Source organism: Acomys russatus, chromosome 22 (assembly GCF_903995435.1).
Source record: "Acomys russatus chromosome 22, mAcoRus1.1, whole genome shotgun sequence".
Taxonomy (NCBI): Eukaryota; Metazoa; Chordata; class Mammalia; order Rodentia; family Muridae; genus Acomys; species Acomys russatus.
The window spans coordinates 34,795,829-34,822,727 of record NC_067158.1 but is presented as its reverse complement, the minus strand read 5'-3'; the positions used below and the strand labels follow the sequence as shown (position 1 = coordinate 34,822,727).

The 26,899-nt window shown below is 45.8% G+C and overlaps 1 protein-coding gene across 1 annotated transcript; it reads left to right on the top strand.

The window, feature by feature from the left end:
• Window positions 1-14,096: 14,096 nt before the first annotated feature.
• Fgfbp1 (fibroblast growth factor binding protein 1) lies at window positions 14,097-16,849 on the top strand. Its single transcript, XM_051164887.1, has 2 exons — window positions 14,097-14,207; window positions 16,081-16,849. Exon 2 carries the CDS (start codon window positions 16,101-16,103, stop codon window positions 16,833-16,835), a length of 735 nt encoding a protein of 244 aa, XP_051020844.1. The 5' UTR covers window positions 14,097-14,207; window positions 16,081-16,100; the 3' UTR covers window positions 16,836-16,849.
• The last annotated feature ends 10,050 nt before the right edge of the window (window positions 16,850-26,899 follow it).

Below are 26,899 nucleotides of genomic sequence, written 5' to 3'. Positions count from 1 at the left end.
TGGGCGAGCTTGTTCCCCCTGGGATGCATTTATCTATGAGCCAGCTATTAAGATGTCACAGCTGGGTACCTAACTTACTTCCATATGTGGAGTGTGCTAAACACAAACCAGTTTACAGAAACGATGTATTTTGTATATATATAAATTGTATATATAACCTTTTACCACAGTCAGTTTTTTAAACAAATGAGTACTCTAGATTTTTTTTCTTCTAAATGAGGCTGCTGCTGGGGTCGGGTTGGCTTAGTGGTGCTGCAGAAAGGAATGGGCATGCACTAAAATGTGTAACCCTGCGGCAGGCATGCCCTTCCCCGTGGACTTCCGCCTGCCTCCTGCAGATCTGCCCCTTGACGCCACTAGCAAATTTGGAAAAGAGGGACTTTGAGAGAAGGAAACATGGCTCAGCCGGAAGTGGAATCATCTCCGCAGACACCAGTCCTGGTTCACAGTTTAGTGAGTGGCACCCTCTGATTTGTAAGGATGGGCACTAAGTTCAGTGTCATCTGATTCCCTGTGCGAATCTAAAGTGATGTACAGGAGGAGCTCCTGTCATGACTCTGAGATTTGAAATAAAGTGTGGAAGAATGGAGCCTTTGCCGGTTGGTCCTTTAAAATACACGGAAGGGTAAAGTCAGTTTGCACTTGTGGTGGGTTAATATTGTTGGCTGTGATGCTTCCAAAAGTGAGCAGTGAGGAAAAGCTGGTCAGGTCAAAGTGAGCATGTCCTGCAGTTAGAAGGAGTGGTTTTACAGCAGGCCTTCCATTGAGATTGCAGCCCGGATTCATTTCAAGCTTGGAAAGTGTGGCCCGAGTGTGGCACTGTACCCGTGATGAAGCTCTTATTACGCATTTATCCCACAACTCTCCAGGCTTAAAGCACCCACCATTCGAGAGCTGATAGAGCGCCGGCACCCTGCTTCCTCACTCAGCACCTTAGGTCAAGAATGACTTGGCTTTCCTTTTACTAAGTGGGACTCCCCCCATGAAAGTTTAGACATTTAGGCGCTGATTGACTTCCAGGTTAGCCTTCTGAGCAGGAGTGTTGTCACCCTTAGTCGCACAGGAACACAGGCTTGTTAGAGAAAGCCCTGGAAGGAGCAGTGGACAGAAGGCAATGGATGTGGAAGCGTGGCAGCTTGGTCTGGAACGCGAATGTGCACCTGTAATCTCAGCACTGGGGCGGGGGGCCGGCGGGGGCAAAGGCAGAAGGTTCACTGTACATGGGAACCAGCTTGGTCTACATAGGGAGTTCCAGGGAAGGAAGGGAAGGAGGGAAGGATCGGTGGAGGTAGTGAAAGGTGGAGGGAGGAAGGAAGAAAGAAGGGAGGAAGAGGTGAAAGGAGGAGGAAGGGAGAGAAGAATGCGGGAGAAAGGGAGGAGAGAGGAAGTCAGGAAGCGAGAGGAGGAAAGCAGGGAGAACACGTGCTACCCGAACGCCACAGCTATCCATTAAGTTACAGCATTGTTTTCTTTTTTTTTTTTTTTTTTTTTTGGTTTTTCGAGACAGGGTTTCTCTGTGTAGCCTTGGCCATCCTGGACTCACTTTGTAGACCAGGCTGGTCTTGAACTCACAGCGATCCGCCTGCCTCTGCCTCCCGAGTGCTGGGATTAAAGGCGTGCGCCACCACGCCCGGCTAGCATTGTTTTCTTAAACTTGCCTTAATGAACTGTACAAGCAGGTGGCTTCAAACAGCAAAACGTGTTCTCTTCCAGCCCTGCAGGCAAGAGGTCCAAACTCCAGGTGCCACAGGGATAGCTCCTCCCGAATACCCAACAAAGCACCCGTGTGTAGGCTTTGAACTTTTTCAGACTTACTTGGTTTTGGGGTTTTTAAATACCTATACCTCTCTTCCAACCCACCTACCCTAGATAGGAGAGAAAAGAGGTTAATGGGAACAGGAGAAGTAGACCTTTTTAGACTCAGTTACTAGCGTAGTCAGCAGGATTCCAGCAGACCCGTTAAACAGCAGTCCCAGCAATTCTATGAAAGTGAGTGCAACTGCAATTTCTGGAACCCGGAGCAGCAGCCAGAACCCAGAACCCCAAAGTGTTCACTAGAGAGGTTCCCTCTAGAAACATCTCGAAGTGGAGTGATGAACAGCCAAGACCAAAAAGCCCTGCCTCTTGTTTTGGGCTCATATATATCTCCTCTCAGAGTCCCTACTAGGATGTTTATCAGTTGGCAAAGACCATGCCCCTGAAAGAGGCGGTTCCTTTTTCAGTGGAGAAACATCACCTGTTCTCTCACAAGTCTGTTTACAGCAGAAAAAAAAAAAAAAAAAAAAAAAAACCACACACCCTTACATAAGTCTGTTTTACATCCCACACTAGAGATCAAAACAAAAACATCTTTACATCCACTACACCCCTGTGTCATTTCCTTCCCAGTTTCTTGACACTGACAGGCTTTGGTGGTTTGAGTTTCTAGACACATCATTCTGTGGTGCTGTCTCGATTCTCAAATGGAGTTTTTCTCTGCATGCCCAAATTTTCCTCTTATAAGAAGTCTAATTACTGGAATAAGGCCCATCCTAATCATAATGACTCTACTTTAATTTCATTCCACATGTAAACACACCGTTTTCAAAGTCACCTTCCCAGGAGCTGGGCAGACATGAATGTTGCATATTCAACCCAGCACAGTCACCATACCAAAGTAGCACATGGCCAAAACAGTAGAGGTGCAAGTTTAGAGGGAACAGATCTCTATGCCCAAAATAAGATTAATAAAATTAGAAAGGACAAAAAATTAAATGTTACTCATCATCAACAAAAATATGACTCATTCCCCTGAGTTTGGTTTTGTCTTAGTCTAAGAACGCATAGCAATTCGTTACTCTAAACTTGAATATCTCTAGCTAACCCAAAAAGCCTGAGCCCAATGTCACTAGGCAAGTGCTTAGGGAGAATTTCCCCTAAGCCTGGACTGCATCTTGGGCTCCACCACAGACATTAGAATGTGATTGGTCAGGGATGGGTCCTGAGCAGGTAGAATCTGAATCCCCACCAGTGATTTTCATACAGTCAAGGCTGAGAAACAGCCCCCAGATTCTAAAACTTTATATTCCAAAGGGCACTGATGTGACACAGCAAAAATACAACTACTTTTGAATTGTCTACCTGGTAATGCAAGAATATCTTCAATTTCTTAAACTTAGCAACGAAACTACCAGATTCAAAAATTAAGCAAGTTCTTGGAAATCTGTTTCTCCAAAGAAGGTCTACAAATGGGAAATAGGCAAATAACAAGTATTCAACAAACAACAACTGGGGAAGTACAGATCAAAACTACTACGACAGGATTAAAAGAAGAGAAAATGACAAATGTCTAACTCAGGGTACAGTAAGTGCCACACCAGCCTGTGCTAGCAGTCTCTCAGAGCTGGCAATCTCAAAGAACTTGTCTTTCTGGAAAGTTCCATTGCTATGTAATATGAGAAATCTGCTGACATTTCCTGCCCTGTCTTTAACATCTGATGGCCCAACATGGGATGGAGATGTCTGGGTGAAAAGATAACTAGAGGTCCACTGGAGACTCTCTGCATCTGTGAGTGCCCAGCTGTGCCCCAGCAGGTTTCCTGGGCTGGCTGTGCTCCAAGGCAGAAAAGTAACCCTCAATGGGCAACTGAAGGCAGCTGCTGTACTAGGGCCAGAGGCTCCACTCACTACAGTTGTTGCACAGACCTGAAATTCACATGGATCCTCAGAGTCTGTGACACCCAAGGGGAAGACTGAGGAGTATGGTGAGAAGTTTGGTGTCCTATAAAAACCCAGTTATGTTATGTAAACATGTTCTTTTAATCCCAGCTGTGGGATATGAGGCTGCTTCAGATTGTTCATAGCAGCTGACTGTTTGCCTAATATGTGCTCTGGCCGGGGTGTGATGGTGCCAGATGAATGTAGTTTAATTCTGGGGGACTGTAGGTCAGGAGAGATGGCTTAGTGGTTAAGAGCACTGTCTGCTCTTCCAGAGGACCCTGGTTCAATTCCCAGCACCCACAGGGCAGCTCACAACTGTGTGTAGTTCCAGTTCCAGGGGGTCTGACATCTTCACCCAAACATTCATGCAGACAAACACCAATCCATATAAAATAAAAATAAATATCTGTTTTTTTTTTTAAATTATGGGGACTCTAGAGAGGGTATGAAAAGACCAGAGCCCCAAGAGGAGGCACAGCTGTTTCTCCTGTTGCTATTACTGCTGGTTTTGGTGGTTATCAAGAGAAAAGAGATGATAAGGAATTGGAGATATTCTGATGGGGCAAAGTTTGGACTAGCCCCAAAGAACTCAATACCCCTAATCAGTAGGAATTCTGATCTCAACATCTCCTCTCCCCACTAATCTTCTGATGTTGGAGTGTTGGAAGGGTTTGGGGTGGATAAGGGTGGTAGAAATAAGAGCCCAATAAAATAGATTTTTAAAAAAATGCCAACAGAGGAGAGGCCTGTTGAACTGTATCTAATTCGTCCATTGCCAGGCCCTCAGATAAATTAGGCTGATTTTGTAGCTAATTTAGTGCCAGAGATCAAAACAGTATCTGCCCAAGGTGTGTCTTCTTATCTCTTCTTCCTGATTAGTCTGAACAAGTTCAAGGCTTCCTGTATTGGAAGTGGCTCTTTCAGTGAACTGCACCCTTGACTCTCTCAGGAACCAATCTCCGATTCTCCGTCCAAGGGCATTATGCATTCCCAAATGTCTGGGTCCTCTATGACGTCACCTGTGTGCTTTTGTTTAAGACAACCATTACTCTGAGGAGTCTGATGCCTGTCCTTTAGTGGAGCTTAGGAGCAGGGTAACACTCAGTAGAATGGCTGCTGCATTTCTTCACCCATCCTTCCGTAATAAATAGGAATGCTTCAATGTTTGGGGAAAAGGATGATTAGACAGGTTTGGGAGGCACACGGAGAATGACCTTTGATCCTCAATGGCATAACCAAGCTGTGCAAATAAACCCAATCATTGTCATAAACTCCTGTTAGTTGCTACTGACAACAGATGTGTTTGGCGAAGGTTCACTGTCTTCTTGAGTTAGGAACATTCATTTTGGAGTCCATGTGAGATGGAAGCTTTTAGTCTGTTAAGCCCCCAGAACGTGGGGTTTCTTCATTTATCACATTAACTGATATGACTTTACAATCCACTCTGTCACTTCACAGGTGGAAGGGTTTGTCACATAACCCACACCTGTCTGGGCATGTGTAAGCACTCAGTAAATATTTGTTGGTGTGCTAGAATTTGGGCATTTAAGTACCTCCTTCTCCTGTTAAGCAATTCAATTTCTATTTAAACTTTTGCTTAGGCACTTGGACAGCTGTTGATATTTTAAATATATATAGTTATTTATTATGCATATAGTATTCTACCTGCATGCTGCAAGAGGCTAGCAGATCTCATTATAGATGGTTGTGACTCACCGTATGGTTTCTGGGAATTGAACTCAGGACCTTAGGAAGGACCCCAGTGCTCTGAGCCATCTCTCCAGCCCCACTATTGACTTTCTTAACAACTATTGTTCTGTCTAAAGGAAGGTTCGAGGCACTGGAGGTAAAGAGCATCAACTGTGGTTTGACTTTGGCTGCTTTGCATGAAAGAGCTAAGCGGAGCACAAGCATGAAAGGCTTTGCAGTGTGTCCATTGCAAATATATTCAGATCTATGGTCCCCAGAATGCTTACAGTTGATTGACAAAAAGCATCCTTTTGAATGGCCCTTTCCACCTGTACATCTTACGTCTGACATCATCCTGGGGCATGCAAGAGGTCAGGTGGCTGCTCCTCCAACATTTGATTTGAGGGTTTCTCTGAAGCTGTTATGTCTCTATTTCCACCTTAGAAATTAGAGTTTGAAAATATCAAGAACTAAGGCTGGAGAGATGGCTCAGAGGATAAGAGCACTGTCTGTTCTTCCGAAGGTCCTCAGCATCTGACACTCACAGAAAACAACTTTGAGCCTGTTCCACATACACACCCATATTCCAGTCATAGCCACCAGATGGCAGCAGAGCACCAACTGTTCTATTTTCCAGGCATAAGGAGCAAGTCAAGGGGTCCTTACCCACCATCAGTCTTGAAAGGATATTTCAGTCTCCAGTGCAAAGCACCGGAAGCTCATTTTTGGACTCATTGTGTTAGTGGACAGATTGCTATACTTAGTCTAATAGGGATGCACTGACCCTAATCCATATTATTCCACTTACCAGATGCACTCCGCTCCCATGGGTATCCTTAAAGGATTCCAGGCTCAAGGGCAGCTGTCTGAAGTTGGCAAGTGTGGTGGTTCATTTTGATTGTCAACTTCACACAGTGTACATCACCCCTGGGAATGGCGTCTCAGCGAGGAATTGTCTCGGTTGGGTTGGCCTGTGGGGATGCCCAGGAGAGATTTCCTTAGCTGTGTTATAACTGATGTGAAAATAGTTACCCTGAATATGAGGGCACCGTTGAATGGGCTGGGGTCCTGGACTGTGCAAAACAGGAAAAACCAAGTGGAGCATGGCACGCCTGAGGAGTACAGGCACGCACGTACGCATGCACGCATTCTTGGCTCTCTGTTGCTGATTATGGGTGTGATATGACCAGCTCCCCTGAGTTTCTGCCACTGTGAATTACCCACTGTGGTAGACTATATCCCCTCTCTCTTGGGCTGTATTTTGTCTTGGTATTTTGCCACAGCAGCACAAATGAAACCAAGAGTCGAAACGGGAATAATTGGATCTTGGGGAAATAGAGGCCAGCAGGCAGCACCCAGTCATTGAAGGCAAGGCGGAAGGCGAGACCACAAAGGACAGTAGAAGGAACTCAACTGTCGGAAGCAGCTGACCCCATGACCTACGGTGTTGACTAGTTCATGGTGACTTTAGAAGGGAAAAGGAATGGGAAAGCCACCAAATTCTTTATCTATATAATCAACAAAGCTCAGGTCAAATGAACAGAAGTGTAATTTTAAGAATAAAAAAGCATACGATTGTGGATACTGTAACTGACTCCCAGGCATGTGACAAGTTATAGTCAGAGTCTTTGAGTGAAGGGGAGGCTGGGTCTGTCTCCATCAGGCAGTATAAATACACACGTGGGTGTACTTGGTACTCCAGCCAACCTACCAAGTGATCTGAAGAGTCACTGGCTTTGCCTGGGACCCAGAGCAGAAGCTCGTGGACGTTTATACTGTTGCTCTTTCTTTCTTTTTTTAAAAAAAAAATTTATTTATTTATTCATTCATATTACATCTCAATTGTTATCCATCCCTTCTGTCTTCCCATTCCTCCCTCCCTCCCACTTTCATCCTATTCCCCTCCCCTATGACTGTGACTGTGACTGTTGCTCTTTCTTCCATTCATACCCAAGGGAACTTACAGGCTTTTACAGAGTAACTGCATGTAGGAAAAGGACATATATAACCAGTCCTCTCAGAGACCGCTAGGCACAGGCTCTGAGCTGACAGTGATCCAGAACATTCCAAATGCCCCTGTGCCCCACCACCACCACCACCTCCCAGAGCAGATGCTAACAGAGGTCAAGTGATCAATGGAGTTTTAGTTCACACCCACCTTACAGTACACCCCTGAGTCCTCCTGTAGTCACGTCACAGGCTCCAGGTGTGTCCTAGAAGTGCCCACTCAGCTGCTGCCTAAACCAGCAGGAGGGTAGGAACCAGTAGCCTGAATTGATTAAAGCCTTGAGTGCTTCGATGACCCCTTAGCTTTCACCTGCACTGTATGGGGTGAGTGTGCTGCGATGACCCCTTAGCATTCACCTGTACTAACTGAGGTGAGCGTGCTGTGATGACCCCTTAGCACTTAACCTGGACTGAATGGGGTGAGTGTGCTGTGATGACCCCTAAGCACTTATCTGGACTGACTGGGGTGCTGATACTATGAGAGTGTTGGGAAGAAGCCCAGGTGATCTCTCACATGCTCTCTCACATGTTCTCTCACACAGCTGTGTGACAGGCAGGCCCGTGAACCCCATGGATCCTCCTGTCCCCTGCTCGGGTGACAAGTGTTTTCTTGGGATTACACTCAGGTCTTCAAGCTTGCCTGGCAAGCACTTTTACTAGCTAATCCTTTTCCCCAGCCTAATATGTTTTGATTTTTTTTTTTTTTTAATTCACATGATGCTATCTCTGGGGGGACTTATTGAGCCTGTCTCTTCCGGGGCCAGCTAATTCCTGCAGATAAGCACCACACTTGGGATAACATCTCTCTGGTACAAACCAGGCACTCTTTCCAACCCTCACAATTTAAGCCAATTTCCTCCTCCTCAATCATCCCAGGGACAGCTAGGTCCCAAGGCTAAAGTCTACTTTGGTCCATTCAACAACAGGTACATCTCACCAACTTTGATTTTTTTTTCCCCCCTGAAAATAACTAAAGCTGTGGGTCAGCATTCCTCCTCATCTTCTTCATCCCCACTCCTTCCTCCTGTCATCATCAAGGCATTATAAAAATTACTGTAGCCCTGGAAGTATGTCAGACCACCTCTCATTGAAGCCATGTTTTCATGGTATTAGCCTCTCTGTGGTATCACTCGGTCAACCTCACAAAATACTGCAGGCACACTGAGATGACTGTTGGCCACCAGGGTGGCTCCGTGTTCCAGGGCCAGCTTCTAGCAGCTCTTGCTTGTCACTTTATCCATCTGCAAGTTCTCCCTGGGGAGTGTGTCTGGGACATGGACAGACAGCAACTGCTTCATCTCCCCCTTGTTGGCCCCAAGAGGACTGCTAATTCTTGTCTCGCACGGGCAATACTTTGGGGAGTGAGTCCCACAGATGGTTGAGAAGGCATCCTGTTGGATGTGAGGTGAAGAGGTTTCTAGGGCTAACTGGCAAGCATTGGCAAGGAGTGGTTCCTCTCAATGTGCTTTGAGGACACCAACAGAGGTCCCATAGAAGGCTCCGGAGCTGCTTATCTGGCCTGGAGCAGAATTCTCTATTTGAACAACTCTCCCCTTACTCTGCCTAGCCAATAGTCTTTGGCAAATGAGGGTCTTCTTTCCGCAGTCACTGGGGGCCCCTGACGCTCCTACCCTCTGGAGACATTCCCTATTTCATTCCTTGTTGGATGGGAGCCTGCCTTAGGACCCTCCCCACAGAAAGATGTGACTTCTAACCTTACAGATAGCTCCAAGGGTGCTTCTTTTTGTTACCTCATGCCTTGATGCTGCTGCTGCCATTGGTCCGTTACCCAGGAGGCCTCACATCCTTAGGTAAGCACCCCAGAGCCTCACAACAAAAGCAATTGAGAAAGCAGTGTTTCTCCTGCTCTCTCTGATGCACCCAGAGAGCATTTCCGGTTTGGAATAGGCTGTTGATCTCCTGGCCAACACTCCTGGAGCCTCCTGAGTCACAGTTTATCAGCATGGCAAACTTCATTGTTTCTAAATCAGAATGCTGCAAAGTTTGCCCACTTGGGGCAGACCTCAGCCATTGGGGCAACCAGGAGCTTAGCAGGTAAATGGTCCAAAGGAAAAGTGGTATAGAAAGGAGACAAAGTGGGGACTACATCTGAAATGGACTCTGGTGCCCAAGATTTGATCACTGCTTCTTGGTGAGGCAGCCTTGTGGGCACACAGAGGACAGGGATGCAGGCTATCCTGATGAGACCTGACAGGTTGTGGTTAGATGTGGGGCAGGAGGGTCCCCCCACTGTCAGAGGTCTAGGGGAGAGGAAGAGGGTGGAAGAGGGAGGGAGGGAGGGTGGGAACAGGAAGATAAGAGCAAAAGCAAGGGGATAACATTTGGAATATTATCTGAATAAAGTATAATAAATAAGCAACCTTTTTAAAGAAGGAAGAGAGAAGGAAGGGAAAGAGGGAAGGATGGAGGGGGGAGGAAGAAAGAAGGCAAAAAGGGAAAAAGAGAAGTGAGGGGAAAGGGAAGAAGAAGGAAGGAAAAATAAAGGAAAGAAGGAAGGAAAAGAAGGAGGAAGGAAAAGAGAAGGAAGAAGGAGGGATAAGGGAGGAAGGGATAGAAAGAGGGAGAAAGGAAAAGAAAAGAAGGCAGGAAGAGGAAAGGAGAGGGAGGAAAGGGAAAGAGAAGTGAGGGAAAAGGGAAGGAAGAAAGAAAAAAAAAGGACGGAAGGAAGGAAAGAAGAGAGAAAGAAAAAGAGGGAGAAGGGATGAATGGAAAGAGGGAGGAAGTGAAAAAGAGGAAAGAAGGAAGGAAGAAAGAAAGAAAGAAAAAGGTTCACCACCACCATCTAAAATACTTTTCAAACAAACAAACAAAAAAAAAACAAACAACAACAACAACAACAAAAAAAACAGAACAAGAACTGAAGCGAGTCTGGTGGGGCTGCCCTTGGAAGGCTGTATGTGCCGCTCCTTCCCCTGCGCCTGCCCGGCCTTTCTAAAATCCAGTCAACTCTGGAAGATTTGGTCAATGTGTTCTTCTCAGTGCCATTGGCTTCTGCCTCCAGGGATACAACATGACACTCCAGCCACCACAGGGTCCTCACCAGCTTAGTCATTGTATATTACCTTAAACTGTCTTAACTGTTTCCATCTTTCTCTAGGTCAGCCTCTTAATAACATCCTCCTCCATGGAGGTTTATGGACATACTCATTATAAACATATAAACAGGATATTTATTGATGCCTGTGCTTTTTTTTTTTTTTTTTTTTTTTTTTTTTTGAGGCAAATGGATCTCTGTGAGTTTTAGGCGAGCCTCAGGACAGCTAAGGCTACACAGAGAAACCCTGTCTCAAAGAACAAACAAACAACAATGACAATAAAAACAGAGAGAGAGAGAGAGAGAGAGGAGACAACCTGCAAAATAGGAGAAAATCTTTGCCACCGACTCATCTCACAAGGGATTAAAATCCAAAATATGTAAATATAAGGAACTCAAAAGTATAAACACCAAGAAATAAATAATCTAATCAATAAGTGTGCAAACATACCGACTAGACCCTTTACAAATGATAAGATAGACATGGATTCTAAAGGGTTCTCCTGTGCAGAGCCCCTCAGAGGACACTGTACTCACTCAGATGCTCATCACTCAAGATGACAGCCGCAGACTGTATGGCCCCAGGACTTTCCAGTGTGACATGAAAACTATCAGAACCCAAGAGCCAGGTCTGGGTCAAACCTGTCAGATCAAATCAATCTTGCGTTGGCATTGCCTTGAGAACCTAATATTTCAGCTTGCCTGGGATAGTTTCTACACAACAAAAACCACTTCCACCCACAGGCCCCACTTGTCTCTGCAGGCTCCTGAGAAATTATGAAATTCTTCTCTGCTTTGGCTAGGAGAGCTGTCCCCACCTGGAGAACCCCAGGCATCCCTCCAACCTGGCAATTAACCTCTGTACTGTCATCTGATGGGCACCTACCCCCGTATTGCCCACCACCTTCCTTGAGGGCAAAGACTATGGTAGCCTTGGATTACATTTCCTGTTAGCTCATAGATAGCAGGCATTTCTTAAGTGGTCTTTAAACAAATGAAGGAATTATTTAAATATAAATCATTTAAACAATTACAGAGTGGTCTTACAAGAATCTGGGCCTATTGTTCCTCTCCTGTCCCACATGTGGCATTCTACACGTGGCATTCTACACATGGCATTCTACACGTGGCATCCTACACAGGAGTGTCTTGGCTCTGTGGATCCTTATGCCCTTACTGGCCTTTTCAGAGTTGTTTCTGGGCATCTCACCCAAACATCTCCGGTGTTTATGTAAAGGAGCGTGGTCACATGCCAACCCACACAGTGACAGTCTCGCCACAGACAGGACCACTTATCTTCTCCCTTCCTACCTTTCCAGACCAGCAGCCAGAGATTTTGGTAGCACGTACCTGAGAGGCTAAAACTTCAAACAAGAGACTCTCCAGAAACATCTTTCATGCTAAGAAAACAAGGTGGCATGTTGTACATGTGTGTTTCTGTGTGTTTTATGCCATGAGATCATGTGTGCACATATGTGCACATAAGTAGATGTAGGCGTAGGCTGTGAAAAAGTATTAAAACATGCAGACTCCTTTAAGGAACCTTGGCTGTTAAAAATAATTTACTTTAAAAAAATTCTAAGACGGTTAAAAAGCTTAATTTGAGCCGAAATTGATCATAAAAGAGCAAAAACTAACAAACAATCCACACCACCATCTCCACCACCATCACCTCCCCAACTACCTCCACTACCACAAAAACTTTTCTAGAAAGAAGTGTTGGAAATAACTATTACATAAGAAGAAAAAAGCTAAGTTGTCTCATTTAAAATTAGTATCCTGGTATTGTAACCTTAAAAAAAAAATCCTAATATATTCTTGATTTGGTCTAAAATAAAGCAAGAGTTTTTTGTTTTTTGTTTTTTGTTTTTTTAGATTGATTCCAAATCTGAAACAATTGAACAGGCCTAACAGAAAGAGTTAAAACTAAACGCTTTGAAAAGTTCCTTCTCCTACAAGCAGAGGAATGTAAGAGCTTCTCGGTATGCTTTCTCACTCACAGCTGTAGCAGCAATGCGCTCTCTCTCCCTCTCTCTCTCTCTCTCTCTCTCTCTCTGCTCTTAAAACAAAAAAAAGGCGAACTTTAGCAGCAGGTGTCTTCCGATTTGCTAAATAGAGACTCAGAAACCTGAGAATTAAACCTTGGAGTGCACATTCTCCTCAGAGCTCCAAGCTGAGTACCTGTTCGCTGTGCCCACTGGATTCTACTGTTTGTATAGCTTCCCTCCTTTTTCCATGGACACTGGGGAAGGTTTCAGCTTATGTATCCGACCAACAGAATGATTTTGCTTTAATGCAGCAACTCAGCATCTTCTTTTTCTGTTCATGAGGACACTTTGGAAGAAGTGGGTTGATTTTGGGGCTAGCATGCCTTGATACTGTTGCCCTTAAATAAAACTCACCTTGAAGCCCAAACACAGCCAGCCACTCATACAATCTCTGGTGGGTGCACCAGCGGGACAAGCACCGCCTGTCAAGGAATTATGCGTAGCATGCATGTGAATAAAACCAGCTTTGAACTTGCTATCCTCTCGCGGTGACCAGCCTGAATGAGAGAGACATTCAGTGCCCAGCCTTCACCGGCATGCAACTACCATCCATCAGTGAGATTCTCTGTGTTCATTGCTCAACTCTCCCAAAAGCCTCACTGCATTTGTTACTTAAACTCTCTGACAAAGAGCTTAATCAATAATGGATCTCCAATCTCATGTGAAACACCACGTCTGCTCTCAAAATGCCTACTGTGTGATAACACAAATGTCTGTCTTCAAAGAAAAGGGCTTAAGACTCGCATTAGGAAATCTAAGCAGCTCGGCTCCAGGAAAGACTCCAGTGGGCTGCCTGCAGTGGGCTGCTGACGTTACGCACACAGCGTGCACCACGTGGACAAGTAGGAAGTGGAGAAGGAGATTGGAGAGGTCAGAGAGTCGCACAGTTCAGTGCACCCCGTGGCCAAGATTCCGTACCTAGATACAGCTGGAATGATAGGCTGCCTCTAACTAACAAGATGATCACCTGCGTGAGCTCCCTCTCATGACCTGAAGGCAAATCATTTTTTTAATGAAATTCCATTTATGGAGGATTATCTCTTCCCCAGCCCCTTGGGGCCCACAGATTCATCTTCCTACACAGTAAATCCGACTTGTTCCGAGCAGCCAGGAACTCAACAACTTCAGTCACTCATTCTCCAATTATTTACTGGGGGCAGCCAGGTGGGAAGAGATCAAATTGCAGATGTTGCGAGTCCCGGGTTTAAATTTGAGATCCACCTTTATGAGTTCTGTGAGCCCCCCTCCCCCCTCACCGAACCAATTTTCCTGTTGCCAAGTGCCAATTTCTCCATCTATCAAATGGGAAGCGACACTGGAGAAACTGTGAAAAAGGCACTAGAGGAAATGGGCTCAGGGCTTGGCAGCTACAATGAAATGGCATGGTCCTTTTCCTCTGCCTGGGACCTTTGCCTCATCTTTGCGTTTCCATCACGTCCACTAGGTGGAAGAGGAAGAGCTTCCTAGGCAGAGGGTTCATGGCAAATGCAAAGCCCTGCTACCTGGATTCCAACCAGCACTTTCCCTCCAGGAACTGGCTCACTCTGAGGGGTGTGGCTGGGAGGAGTATGAATAAAGCTCTGCAGGTATGTGAGTTGTAAAAAACCCAGCCAGCTTGGGCTCCTGTATAAATAGCCCAGCCTGCACCCCAGCTGTGAAGACTGAACCTGCACTACTGGACACACCTGGATCTGCATAGTCACAGAAAGGTGAGCCTGGTTCTCTTAAACATTTCACATATATATAATTGTTATTACTATTATTGTTGTATTGTGATTTCAGGGGTGGCGGCTTATCTGCTGAGGGCAGAGGATAACACACAGAAGCTGGTTCTCAAGCCTCTGCCCTTTACACACAGGTTCCGGGCACTGAACTCAGGTCAACATGCCTAAATGGCAAGTTCCTCTATCCTCAGAGCCATGCTTTCAAGAGTTGCTTTACCCATCCTACTTCTGAGTCCCTGGGTCTCTTTGGGTCTGGAGCACATTATGGGAACATGAAAGCTACATGACCATGCCATGAGAAACAGACCTCTCCCTGCCTTATCTAGCCTCCTGTCTCAGCCAAGCTTTAGCCCAAATTCTCTGAGGTCCTTTTTTCCTCTCCAGCCATACAGGTAGGCAGAAATGAGTTTGTGGCCATTTCCTGGGCTTTTCCTACTTTTCAGACAAAAATTCTCTATATTTTTAAAGCATAGATTATATGAACTGTCTAATCATCATGTTTGATGTATACCAAACCTTCTACAATTCATTGCTTTATTATTTTCTTCCTTCCATTCTCGTTCTTTCTTCTTTCTTTCTTTCTTTCTTTCTCCTTTCTTCCTTCCTTTCTTTATTCACTTTATATCCCATTTGTAGCCGCCTCCCTGCTCCTGTCCCAGTCCCACCCTCTTCCCCCTCTCCCCTACTCCTCTATCCTTTTTTAATTGCTATTTTCTGAAGAGCAGAATAAAGGTGAAAAGCAAGAAGGGAGCCATAAAGACAAATAGGGAGACACACTCTGGTTTCCCACATCACCCAGGGGCAACTTGCTTAGCATCTGAACCCTGGCAGTCCCAGTGCTTACCTGGGGGTGTTAGGTTAAAGGCTCTGTGTAAGATTCTTTTGTGGATTAAGAGGGGGGAGTGTGAATCAAATGCACTGCTCAACACCTAGTAGAAGGCAAATAATCTCGGGCTTCTCCTCTGTCTTTACCTGGAGTTTGCTTTCCTATTTCATAAAAACCATGTTGGTTAATACACCATTGAAAGTCGTCTTATTTTTGTTTGAAAAAAAAAAAAAAAAAAAAGCATTGAGTAAATATTTCCTGTATGCCTGGCCCTGCGCCCCTGCACTCAGCCATGATCCTTACTTCAGTCTTGCCGTCTGCACAGTCTGAGACTCTTCTCTGCCCTGTTTCACTTGACCCCATCAGGTTCAATGGCCTCCCTCACCTTCTTGTCTTCCCAGGGCTCTTCCTCATGAATTTCCTTCTCAATTCCCACAGCCACACCCAACCCAGTTATGTCAAACCCTGTGCATGTTCAGTTCTGAGTCAACATATCTTTTCATGACACCTCCATGTCATGAAACAGGTGATCATTGGTCCCCACGTAGATTGTGTGGTACAAGCCCAGCTCTCTCTGGAGCTAGAAAAGGGGTCAGTGGTTATTTTATTCAACAATTTATAGAGGGGAAGAGTGGCCATTCCAAGATTAAACTGAGGGCTGACAGGGGAGAAAGTCCCTAGTTGGTACTATTGAAAGTCCTCTGATTGTGTCTCGTAAACTCTAGTAAGCCCGAGACTTTTTCACTCACTGTGGTAATGTTCAGGACTTCTCTGTGTTGTGGGTACGCAGTGCTTGTTGTGTGAATAGACGAAAGGCTGAGAAAGTGAGAAACGGAATGAATGAAGGAGGTCTGTGGGCTTATGCAGCGGGGAAGGAAAGGAGTTGTAACTTTCAGTGGAAATGAGAGCAAGCAGGCGGCTCGGCAGACCTTCAAGTGGGCAAGCCAGTGTCAGCATGGAGGGAGGCAGCCTGCAGCCTGCAGCCGCGCACCATTGGATGCTGCCACTCACTCACCTGCCTTTGTCAAACAGGTGTCCACCCAGCTGACGCCATGAGAATCCACAGCCTTTTCCTGCTCTCCTTCCTTCTCCTGGCTGCTCAGGTGCTCTCAGAAAAGGTCAGAAAGAGAGCCAAGCATGCACCACATAGCACAGCAGAGGAAGGGATGTCTGCGTCCTCGAGTAAGGCCCAGAATAAGCAGAGAAGTAGGACATCCAAATCTGTGACCCATGGCAAGTTTGTCACCAAAGACCAAGCCACCTGCAAATGGGCCGTGTCTGAGGAGGAGCTCGGCATCCACCTGAAGGTACAGTGCACTCAGGCCAGCCAGGAGTTTTCCTGTGTTTATGCTGGTGATCCAACTGGCTGCCTTAAACACAACAGAGACCAGATTTACTGGAAACAAATTGCCCGCACACTGCGCAAACAGAAGGGTATCTGTGGGAACTCCAGGAGTGTTCTGAAGACCAGGGTGTGTAGAGAGAAATTTCCAGAGTCTAATCTCAAGCTGGTAAACCCCAATGCACATGGGAACCTGCAGCCCAGGAAGGAGAAAGAAGAGGAGCACAGCAAGGTCCAGGAGGCTTCCTCCATGGGGCCAAACAAGATCAAGGAGGACATGACCCCCCATCCAGCTGTGACCCAGGCCGTAGCCATCAAAGATCCAGAGTGTCTGGAGGACCCAGATATGCTCATGCAGAGGAAGACCGCCCTGGACTTCTGCGGGGAATCTTGGAGCTCCCTCTGCACTTTCTTCCTCAACATGTTACAGGCTACATCATGCTAATGAAGTCGGGGGGTGGGCAGCCTGAGACAGGTGGTGTCAGAGCCCCACTGTCGGCTGGATACTCCCTGAGTCTCTCTCAAGATACAAACATTTATGCTAAGGCAACAAAGCTAACTATTTAAACAGATTTTGTAAGTTTCAGTTTTGTGTTTTAGAATTTGCTTTGTTTCTTCACATCCTCAGATGTGCTTTTCGGAGACTCTTGACCTCAGCATATTCTTCTGTGGACCACAAACCTAGGTGCATAAAGTGGATAAGTGCAAGTGATAATTTCCATGCATGGAATTTTTGGCTGTATTTACCAAGATAATAAAGTTCTACGCATTCTCAGAAATACCGCAAACCACTGTTTGCTTTCTATACTTCTTGTTCTGAAAAGGATTGTAGTTCCATTGTTAACAACCTTCCAGATGTGAATAGGTGAAATATGTAAGGTTCCCCCACCCAAAGTCCTCTCCTGAGATAGTCCATCCCATATTTTCTCAGTATCTATTGTCCTGTATTGTTTGATGTTCATTGAAATATTACCATCAGGATATGTTTTCAGGTGGGACACCATGGTGTCGTGGTGACTTGCCAAGGTGTCACAGATGGTGAGAGAGGCAGTAATTCCTTGGAACCAAGGATATTCTAAGTATTTTAAATGAATTTTGTTATTGTTGTTAGTGTGTGTGTGTGTGTGTGTGTGTGTGTGTGTGTGAGTGTCAGAGAACACCTAATATGGCTGTTTTCACCTTTGCACAAGTCCCAAAGGCAAAACACAGTCCTGTTGCCCTGGGAACCAACCTTTTTTTCCCCCCACTAAGCCATCTCACTAACGTCAGGAACCAGGAAGTAGAGCTACTAAGAACAAGGCTGGAGGAGTCAAGTCAGATTTCTCCATGCCTATCGCCATATGTAGAACTGTCCTTAAGGAGCCCACTGGGGACAGAGGCCAGGTAAGCAGTGTCCTGTGACAACAACTGTGACAGAAGGAGGTGAGTACAGCATGGAAAACCAGAGAGATGTGGGACACGTGGGTTGAGCTTCACAGGGAAGCAACAGTAGAGCTGGGCTCTGGAGAAAGCATGTCTGATACTGAGATGGAAGGGCTGGAGAGATGGCTCAGCACCCAAGACCATGGCAGCTCTTCCAGAGGTCCTAGGCTAGATCTCCAGCACCCATGTGGCAGTTTAGAACCATCTGTTACTCCCAGGGCACCCAACAACCTCTTCTGATCCACAGACATACATGGAGGGGAAAAAAAACCCACCCACACTTACAAAACAATAAAAATAATATTAATACATTTTTAAAATAGAATGCAATGAACTAAAGTATGATCCATTCAACATGACACCACATGTTAGAGTGAAGCTATGAAGTTATGTGGAAGTGCCGTAACCTGGGAGTGGCCAGGGGTTGGTTGAGATAGTGAAGACAGCTCTTAATTGCATATGGGTTAGAAAAGAGCTGACGTTATCTTTTGAGTCTAGTGTTGAGCAGAAATGTCTACTCCCAATGCCCTCTCATATTCCACCATGTGGGAAAAGAGTCAAAGTTAATAAGATCCCCACCATTAGCATTTCTGATGGTGGCAGAGAGGAAGGGCAGGTATAATGCCAACAGGGTCTTTTGTTATTGTCACCCTCCCAGGACAAGTGTTGAGGGATGCAGGAGGCCTCATAGTGACATTAAGAGGGCATCAGCAACTTTGTTAAGGCTAACAAGAGTTATATGAGCTCACACTGCTTGTGATAACAGGAATAATACTTGAACAAGCTTAAGGCAGACAAAATCCCAGTGTAGTGAGGGGAGGAAGGGAGGCAGGCAGTCCCAGCCTGAGCTATCATCAGTTGACAGCTGCAGGGAGGGGGAGTTCTCTCTAAGTGGGTGTGGCCCTTGGTAGGTCAATCACATTCCAGTGGAAGGTTATGCATCTAAGAGTGTAAGGGCAGCACAAATTAGGATAGATAAGCTTGGGGCAGGGGGGATGAGGGGAACAGAATTGGGTGGATAAGGAAGTGGAGTCTATCCAGGAGTCTATCCAGGAGGGGACTAAATATGATCAAAATAGATCATACAAAATTCTTGAAGAATCAGTTTAAAAAATAAAATAAAATAAAACAATAAAACAAACAAAAGTCACTCACGTGCTATGGGCCTGTGTCTTTGCCAAGACTCTCTCATAATTATGTCCCTTCACTCACTGTGTCATTCATTCAAATGTGCTTTATGGGGCTTGGGCTCCTCCTAAGTGTGTTCTAGGTTCTGGGCAGGTACCAATGTACCACAGGTGGCTGCTCTGCTGTTGTGGGGAGACTGGGGATAAACACAACTCCACAAAGTCAGAGAAAGAAAGCGAAGCTGGGAGGGGCTCAGGGCAGAAGTGAACCATGGTAAGGAGTTTTTACATAGCTGATCAGGGACCTCTCTCTAGAGGTGAAATTTGAAAATAGATCTAAGCAGAGGGAGCTAGCCAGGTGATGTTCAGGATTAAGAATGTTCCAGAAGAAATTGTCAAAGCAAATGGTCTGACATCATGGGTAATTTCTTTGTTCTCTGTTAAGTTTACATTATTTTCCAGGTCCCCCTCCGGAAAAGAAATAACATCTGGGATATAGAAACTGTATCTTTATGTATCATCTTTACGATGTACTCCCATGACAGGGAGCATGTTCCACAGGCTAGTGCTATGTTAAAGACTGGAGTGCCATCACAAGATGGAGCCCTGGACATGGCTTGAGAACCTAACCATCAACCTTAGGAATTGAACTAACCTCTCAGGCTCTTCCTGCTATAGCTTAGGTCTGGACTCTCCCCCAAAAGCCCCGAGGGTGAGTCTCTGTTGGGAGGTGGCAGAACTTTTAAGAACTGGCCTTAGTGTGAGTAAGTTCGGTCATCATTGGTGTGTCCTTCAAGGAGACATCGGAAAGCCAGTCTCTTCTCTCTGTTTGCTTTCTGGCTGGTATCTGATCCACTGTGGTGTGCTGTACCATCACGGAGCTTAAAGGACAGGGTCAAGGGCTCCTAGACCAGAGCCAGGAGCTAAAATAAACCTTTTCTTCTTATTGCAGAGCACTTGCTTAGTACTTGTGTGTCTCTGGGTTCAATCTCCAGGACTAAAGTATATAATAAAAAAAAAAAAATACCCACTACTCCCTCACCTTTATATAGTGGGTGTCCATCATAGGTATCCATTAGAGTCTGTACTGTAAGACCGGGTTGTAAAGGGAAGAAACAGCTTTTGTAATGAGTACTCTTTGGTGGTGGGAGTTGGTCTTCTTCTTGATTTCAGTTTGACTTTAGTCTTGTTGTTGTTGTTGTTGTTGTTGTGTGCTGTTAACTATTGTCTGAGATCTGGTCTCAATACGTAGCCCAGGCTACCCATCAACTCTGTCTGTGGCTCAGACTGGTTTCAATCATAATCCTACTGCCTCAACCTCCCCAGTATTGAGACTAGTCAGTGGCCAAGTGTCTCTTATTTAACTCCTCAATAAGCCTGCCTGACAGGATTGGTCAGGCTCATGTCCTAAATGAAGGGACTGGGACCCAGGAAAGCTGAGGTGCCACTAAGGCAGAGCCTGAGAATACCGGCTTCGGAGCTCGTGTGTCCTTCTAACTTTGGGGGCCTGAGACGGACAGTTATGGTATTCAGACCTGAGCCAGACTTGGATAAGAACAGGATCCATCCCCCATATGAAGCCCCTTCCAACTTTTACAAACAGAAAATTCTAGAAACTAACACTCGCATTTGTGTTCAGCTTTCCATCCTAACCACACCTCCAATGAAAGGTTTTAAAACATAGGTTTAAAAAAATAGGCGGCAGGTGGGGAAAGGCTGGAGAGATGGCTCAATGGTTAAGAGCAGTGTCTGCTCTTCCAGAGGTCATGAGTTTGACTCTCAGCAACCACATGGTGGCTTACAACCATCTATAATGTGATCTGGGGTCCTCGTCTGTCATGCACGTGTACATGCAGATAGAGTACTCACATACATAAAATAAATACATCTTTTTTTAAAAATAGGCAAAATATAATGTTGGATTACCTAAGTTACCACTATGTAGTTTCGCTGAGAACTTTCTGGATATAAAATAGAGTTCCCCGCCTCCATGTCTGTCTCTCTGTCTCTCTGTTTCTCTGTCCCTCTGTGTGTGTGTGAGAGAGAGAGAGAGAGGGCGGGGGGGGGGGGGAGAGAAACAGAGGCACAGAGAGAAATAGTGAGCTTAAGATACAGATTCCCTTGATTGAAGCTCTTAGGCGTGCTGACTGGAGCCATGTCTGCATCCTCTAAAGCCACTAGAAGTGGTAACACCTACCTGCCTTGTAGTTCAACAGTGTGTGTGTGTGTGTGTGTGTGTGTGTGTGTGTGTGTGTGTGTGTGTGTATGTGTGTCAGGGGTGGTGGTGGTGGATGGGGGTGGGGTGGTTCCTTCCAGCAACCAGCTCTTCGCAGAAACTCACAGCAGCACTAGTGCAAACTTGAAGGGCTGGAATCAGGCACATCTCACCTGGCCTCCTTCCCATCCACCTCCTTTCATAACCTCCCTCCTAAACTGCTTTTGGCAGAATAAACAAGAGATACAAAGTGTGGGGGCCTAGAACTCCCACACGGGTATACATTCCACCATCCTCCCATGTCTTGGTTTTCATAATGTCTTTGTGCACACCTTGAACTGTCTTCCTCAATCAATGTGTCATACAACAAACACATTCAAGAAGATGCTCATTAAGCTCCATTTTTTTAAAAAAATAGGACTCAGGAAGGGTGGGGGATTCCCCAAAAAGGCTGATTTGAGACCTGGACAGTTGGATCTAGGCCACCCAGGGCAAGTATTCATACTGTTCTTGGAAATGTGTGTAATAATGCAGACCTCAAGCCTGTCTTCTGGCCCACCGGCATAGTACACTCCATACAGGGCCCGTCACAGGGTGTGTCTTCCACAAATATTGGCTGAGTGAATGAGAGAAGAGATCACAGCAAGGACAAAGATAGACTTCAACATGAAAGAAACCTGGACTTGAGTTTCTGACGGTGCCAGCCAAGACAGGTTACCCCATCCCACGTCCCCATCCATAAAATGAGTACAAGGGATGCATCTGATAAGAACGAGAAGTGATGAATATTAAGAGCATTAGTAGTGCTCACAGGGATTCTCAGTAGGAAAGAGCTTGCTGTGGGTGAGCACGTAGTTGAGAGAAGGGCTGTTCTAGGAAAACGGAGCTCAGGGACCGCTTGCCTCTGAGTGGAGTCTGGCTGGCCCGAGTCACTGATGAGTATTCTGGACCTCACACTCCTCAGCAGTCCCTCAACACCTGCCAGGGACAGAATCACTGTCCCTGTTTAGGAGCAAGGTGGTGATAAATCTGGCTTACGAAGGCAACCCTTGAGACATCTGTCTGTGCCTTCCTGTCCACAGTCTATCAGTCCTTCCTCCTCCTCCTAAGCCAGAGTGGACAGTCTGAGCTGATGGCACCCCGAGCTCATCTCTTCAGGGATCCATTGGTTTCTCTGTTGTCTGCACTCAGGCAACGTTCGCACTTCTAATTCGAGCCGGACCCTGCCCCTGTCCAGCTCATGGTGACATGACCTTCCAAAGTCTGGTGGGGACGCTTCAGGGTCATATTAAATCCTTCTCAACCTTGATATTCAATTCACCGTCATGTCCTGTCCTCTCTACCGTCACGCTATGCCTCACGATCAGAGCCGCGGCCCTTTGCCAGCACAGCCTTGTCAACGCCCAGTCTCCTTCATCTGGATTACTGCAATGGTGTCCTGATGGGTCTCCATGCTTTCGGTTTTATCTCTTGCAGTTCACTTTAGCATCGTGGGGGAAATGAATCCTTCCCATTTTGTCATATAACTTTTTTTTTTTTTTTTTGGCTAAAATCCTTTTAATGGCTCCTTGTCTCATTCAGAATAAACACCAAAAATATACTCCTGTTACTTTCCAAAGCTATGTGACCTGGCTTCCCTCACTGGTCACTGGTTGCCAGCATCACTCCCTGTGAACTCTGGGGTTGCGCTGCTCCGTGCTGCTCCTGCCACTCATCCAGCATGTCCCTGGGCACCTTCTGGCCACTGCACCAGGATAGATCTCTCACCTTTTCAGATCTCAGCTCCAAAGCCACCTTAGTTCCTAACCCTCCTCTGATTTTTCTCATCCCAATCACCACTACAGGGCTTGAATTAAAGTAACGGGTTGGCAAAAGGCAATGGTGGCCCTAGCTAGCAGAACTGTCAGCAGAGAGTCAAGGGCTGTATGGCAGAGAGACGCTTGCCTTAAATCAAAGGGAACGGGACTGTTTTCTCAGAAGGAAGGAGACAGAAGATTCTGATCTTCCTAGCAGGCTAAGAGCTCCATCATGTACTTGGCACGTATCCCTCAGGTCAGTCACAAAGACTGAGGAGGGCAAGAACGGCCATGGATTAGGAGGAGTGGCAGGCAGTGGTTTGGCCTCCAACAACAAAGGTATGAATTCAGATGCTGGCTCAGCTGTGTACCAGCCTCACGAACCCTGGACATATTCCTTACCATCTTCAAGACTCAGCTTTATTCCCTCAGCTAACATGACTGAGTGTTTGAACACATGTGGGTAGGTGACTGGTGAAGACAAACATAGCAAAAACATCCAGAGTTCATGGGCCCAGCTCCCTAGAGACCCTGGGAAGGGAGCCTGCTACACTTACTCTGTGTTGCATAGAGCAGTGGCTTTGCTCTATAAAGCCACAGTCTTGGTATGAGTGGCACCATTTTGAGTGCAAGTACCAAGAAAGCATGACTCTGCACATTATTTTACACAACTAAGCACCCATCGCTGGCCAGCATACTCAGAAACCCGTGTGGAGAAATGATTCGTATCATGCCCGTAAAGCTGATGCTGTGAATAATAAACCGATCACCTCAGAGACGTGGGAGAAGAAAAGGAAGGGGCATCTGAGTCACATTGGATGGAATCTCTTCCCTTGAGGCTATAAAAGAAAAAGCACCTGAGACTGAGATGTGTGAGTTGTCCTGACCCATTACTTCGTGTTTGTCACGAGCTTCATCCAGAAACATATGCCCAGCGCAGGACCTCTGCCTCTGTCCTCGGGTTCCACCTTGAGGGCAATTCCTCCTGCCATGACACTTGCCCCACTTCAAACTGACACTGTCAATGGCCAGCCACTGAGACATACATGGGCCACTCTGGATCTTGAGCAGCTTTGTACCTAGGCCTGGGAAGGCTTTTTTTTTTTTTTTTTTTTTTTTTTTTTTTTTTTTTTTTCATCTGTATCAGCTCTCTGTAGTCAATTAATCATTTCTTAGTCGTTCTGCAACCTGAAGTATGTAAGTTTATGTAAAGTAAAATGTAGCTGACAGTTAAGAATAGTAATTCAGGTTGAAATGAAAGAACCTGTGATTGCCAATGTCTCTCAAGCAAAATCAAAATGCTTGACAAATGGCTGCCAACGTAACCTGGCATACCTTGTCAATTTCTAGTTAATAGATTTTGACATCATAGGAAAACACGGGGCCATCCATCTATGTTTCTGACACAGCACACACAAGATAATTACCCTGGCCCCATAATAAAACCGAAGCTGAGAAAAACAGGAAACTCCCCACTGTCACAGTTTATTAAGTACTGAAGTGGAAGGGAAAATCCAGGCTTTGCAGTCTTAAAGGCCTTGCTTGCTGCTGACCACCATGGCACTGTCAGAAAGCTTAGGCCCGCCTGGGAGCATAGCTGTTGTGCAAGCACGCACAGTCACTGGCTTTGACCTCAAATACCACTGAAAAAGAAAAAGAAGATGGATATGAAAAAAGAGAAAGAAGAGGGAGAAAAAATGGTGAGGAATGAAGAGGCAAAGAAGGAAGAGGCAGGGGAGGAGGAAAACTCCGACATAGCTTGGTAATTGGAGTGCACACAAAGTTAAGGTAACAGGATCCAATCAGAAAGGAACATAAGATCTCTGAGCATAGGTGAGCAGCAAGCAAAGTCAGAGAAGGCTTCTTTGGAGAGGGAATTGTTGAACCAAGACTTTTAGAATAAGGCTGAGGGAAACCAAGCCAGGCAGGGTTTTAGAGAGAACTTAGCTGTGGGAAAATAAAAAAGAGCTGGAGTTTTATTTCCAATACTGATGTTATGCCTCACCCTCTCCAGCCTCATCTATATAAGAGGTGGCACATTAAGGTCTAATGGTCCTAAATGGAGAGATGACTATGGTACAGAAACCCCCATTTGCCCTGCTTTCAGGCTGGGCATTTGTGGAGCAGCTGAAAGGACTCGGGATGCTTCTGCTGTGAACCACGGATGAGCAGGACTGAGTCTGTCCAGATTCCCACTCTCTTCTTTGGGACTTAGCACCCACCTGGCTCCTGGCAGCTGTTCGTTAAATGTCAGAGATTACAGCAGGGTTTCTCAACCTGGCTGCTGCTCACTGTTGGAGTTGATAACACTTTGTGCTGAGCGACTGTGCCATTGGGAATCATGTTCCTAAGCCCTATACTCCAGGGCCCTAGAGCCACCTTTTCCTCTGTTGCATCAGTCAAAGTTACCTCCAGAAGTTGCTAAACATCCCTAAAGGGTAGGTTCATCCCCCGCCCCCCACGCTGAGAACAATTGGACCATGGGTTAATGACAGCACTTCTCAGGTCTCTTAGGCTACCTGTGTTCTCCTGGGAGGGAAGAAAGCAGACATGATTCTGCGAACCAGTCATGGACTGTGGGGATACTGTGAAAGTGCACTGGGGAGAATGAGATGGGAAGCAGCCATCAGCCATTTGCAAAGGCATGTTTAGCCCATCCTCTGTTGGCAATAACATTTATCAAACCTTAGTGAGTTGAAGTGATCGAGAGTATACTGGCTCATGGGTCTAGTCTAAGGTTCAGGGGTCATAGAGATGATACGGTTTGGGTAGAGTCTTCAGGTAATGCAGAAGGGTGGAAAATTCAACTAAATGGGCTTTTATAGTAAGCCCCGCTATAAATTAACATATCAACCACTGATAAATTAATCATGGAAGGTAGACAAGAGTCCTAATCACCTCTAACAGGTCCTAACTGATCTGATGGTCTACTATCTCAAAATAGGATTCAGTTTCAACATGAGCTTGGGAGAAGACAACCCATTTTCAAACTATGGTGTGCTCTAAATACAGGCTGATGGTGTCAACCAAAGTCAAGAAAGATCATTTCAACTGAAATCTGACAGATTCAGACAGGTACTACCTCTAAAGCTGACTGCCTTGTACTCTGTGACACCATAGCAGCTCTTCTGCTATAATCTACCATTGGAACTGGTTATGAAATCAAGCACAATGTCCCCTTCCTTCACTGGGACCAGCAAGGCAGGGTATGCTCTACTCACTGAAGGGTACCCAGATCACATAGGTAACCCCCAAGCCAGAAAATGCCACCTCCTTCTGCATCTACTTCCTATATTGTGAGAGCTCTGAAATGGCTCCTTCTAGAAATGGGCATGGTGGTTGTTCTTTGACAAGTACTAGCTTGCTGGAATGCTGGGGGTAAGTGGCCAGAGCTAGCACAGGCACCAGTGAGAAGAGCCCAGGGAGCTGAGGATTAGCCTGGGCAAAGGCTTGAAGAAGAGCCACAGGGCTCCTACACAGACCCCTAAGACAGGTTCTCAAGCTTTCTATTGCTGAGACCCTTTAGTAGAGTTCCTCACGTTGTGGTGAACCCCAACAATAATTTTCTGTTGCTACTTCATAACTGCAATTTTACTATCATTATGAATAATAATGAAATATACTTGTTTTTTGATGGCTTAGGTGACCCCTGGGAAAGGCTCATTTGATGCACAGAGGGGTCGTGACCCACAGGTTAAGAAACACTTCCCTAAGCCAACACAGTGGAGTGCTGCTGAATATATTGCCTGAAGATTGAATGGGAAGCATGAGGCAGTGGCTAGCCAAAGAAAACACCATTTGTCATCAAATGGGTGAGTCCTGACTAGAAACATGTGTACCACATGGAGAACTGGGGTGTAGTTAGAGTCAATGCTGTTAACAAGGATGTGGGCAGAACAAATGACAAGCCAACAGCAGTTAAGGACACACTTGAACTAACAGCGATTGT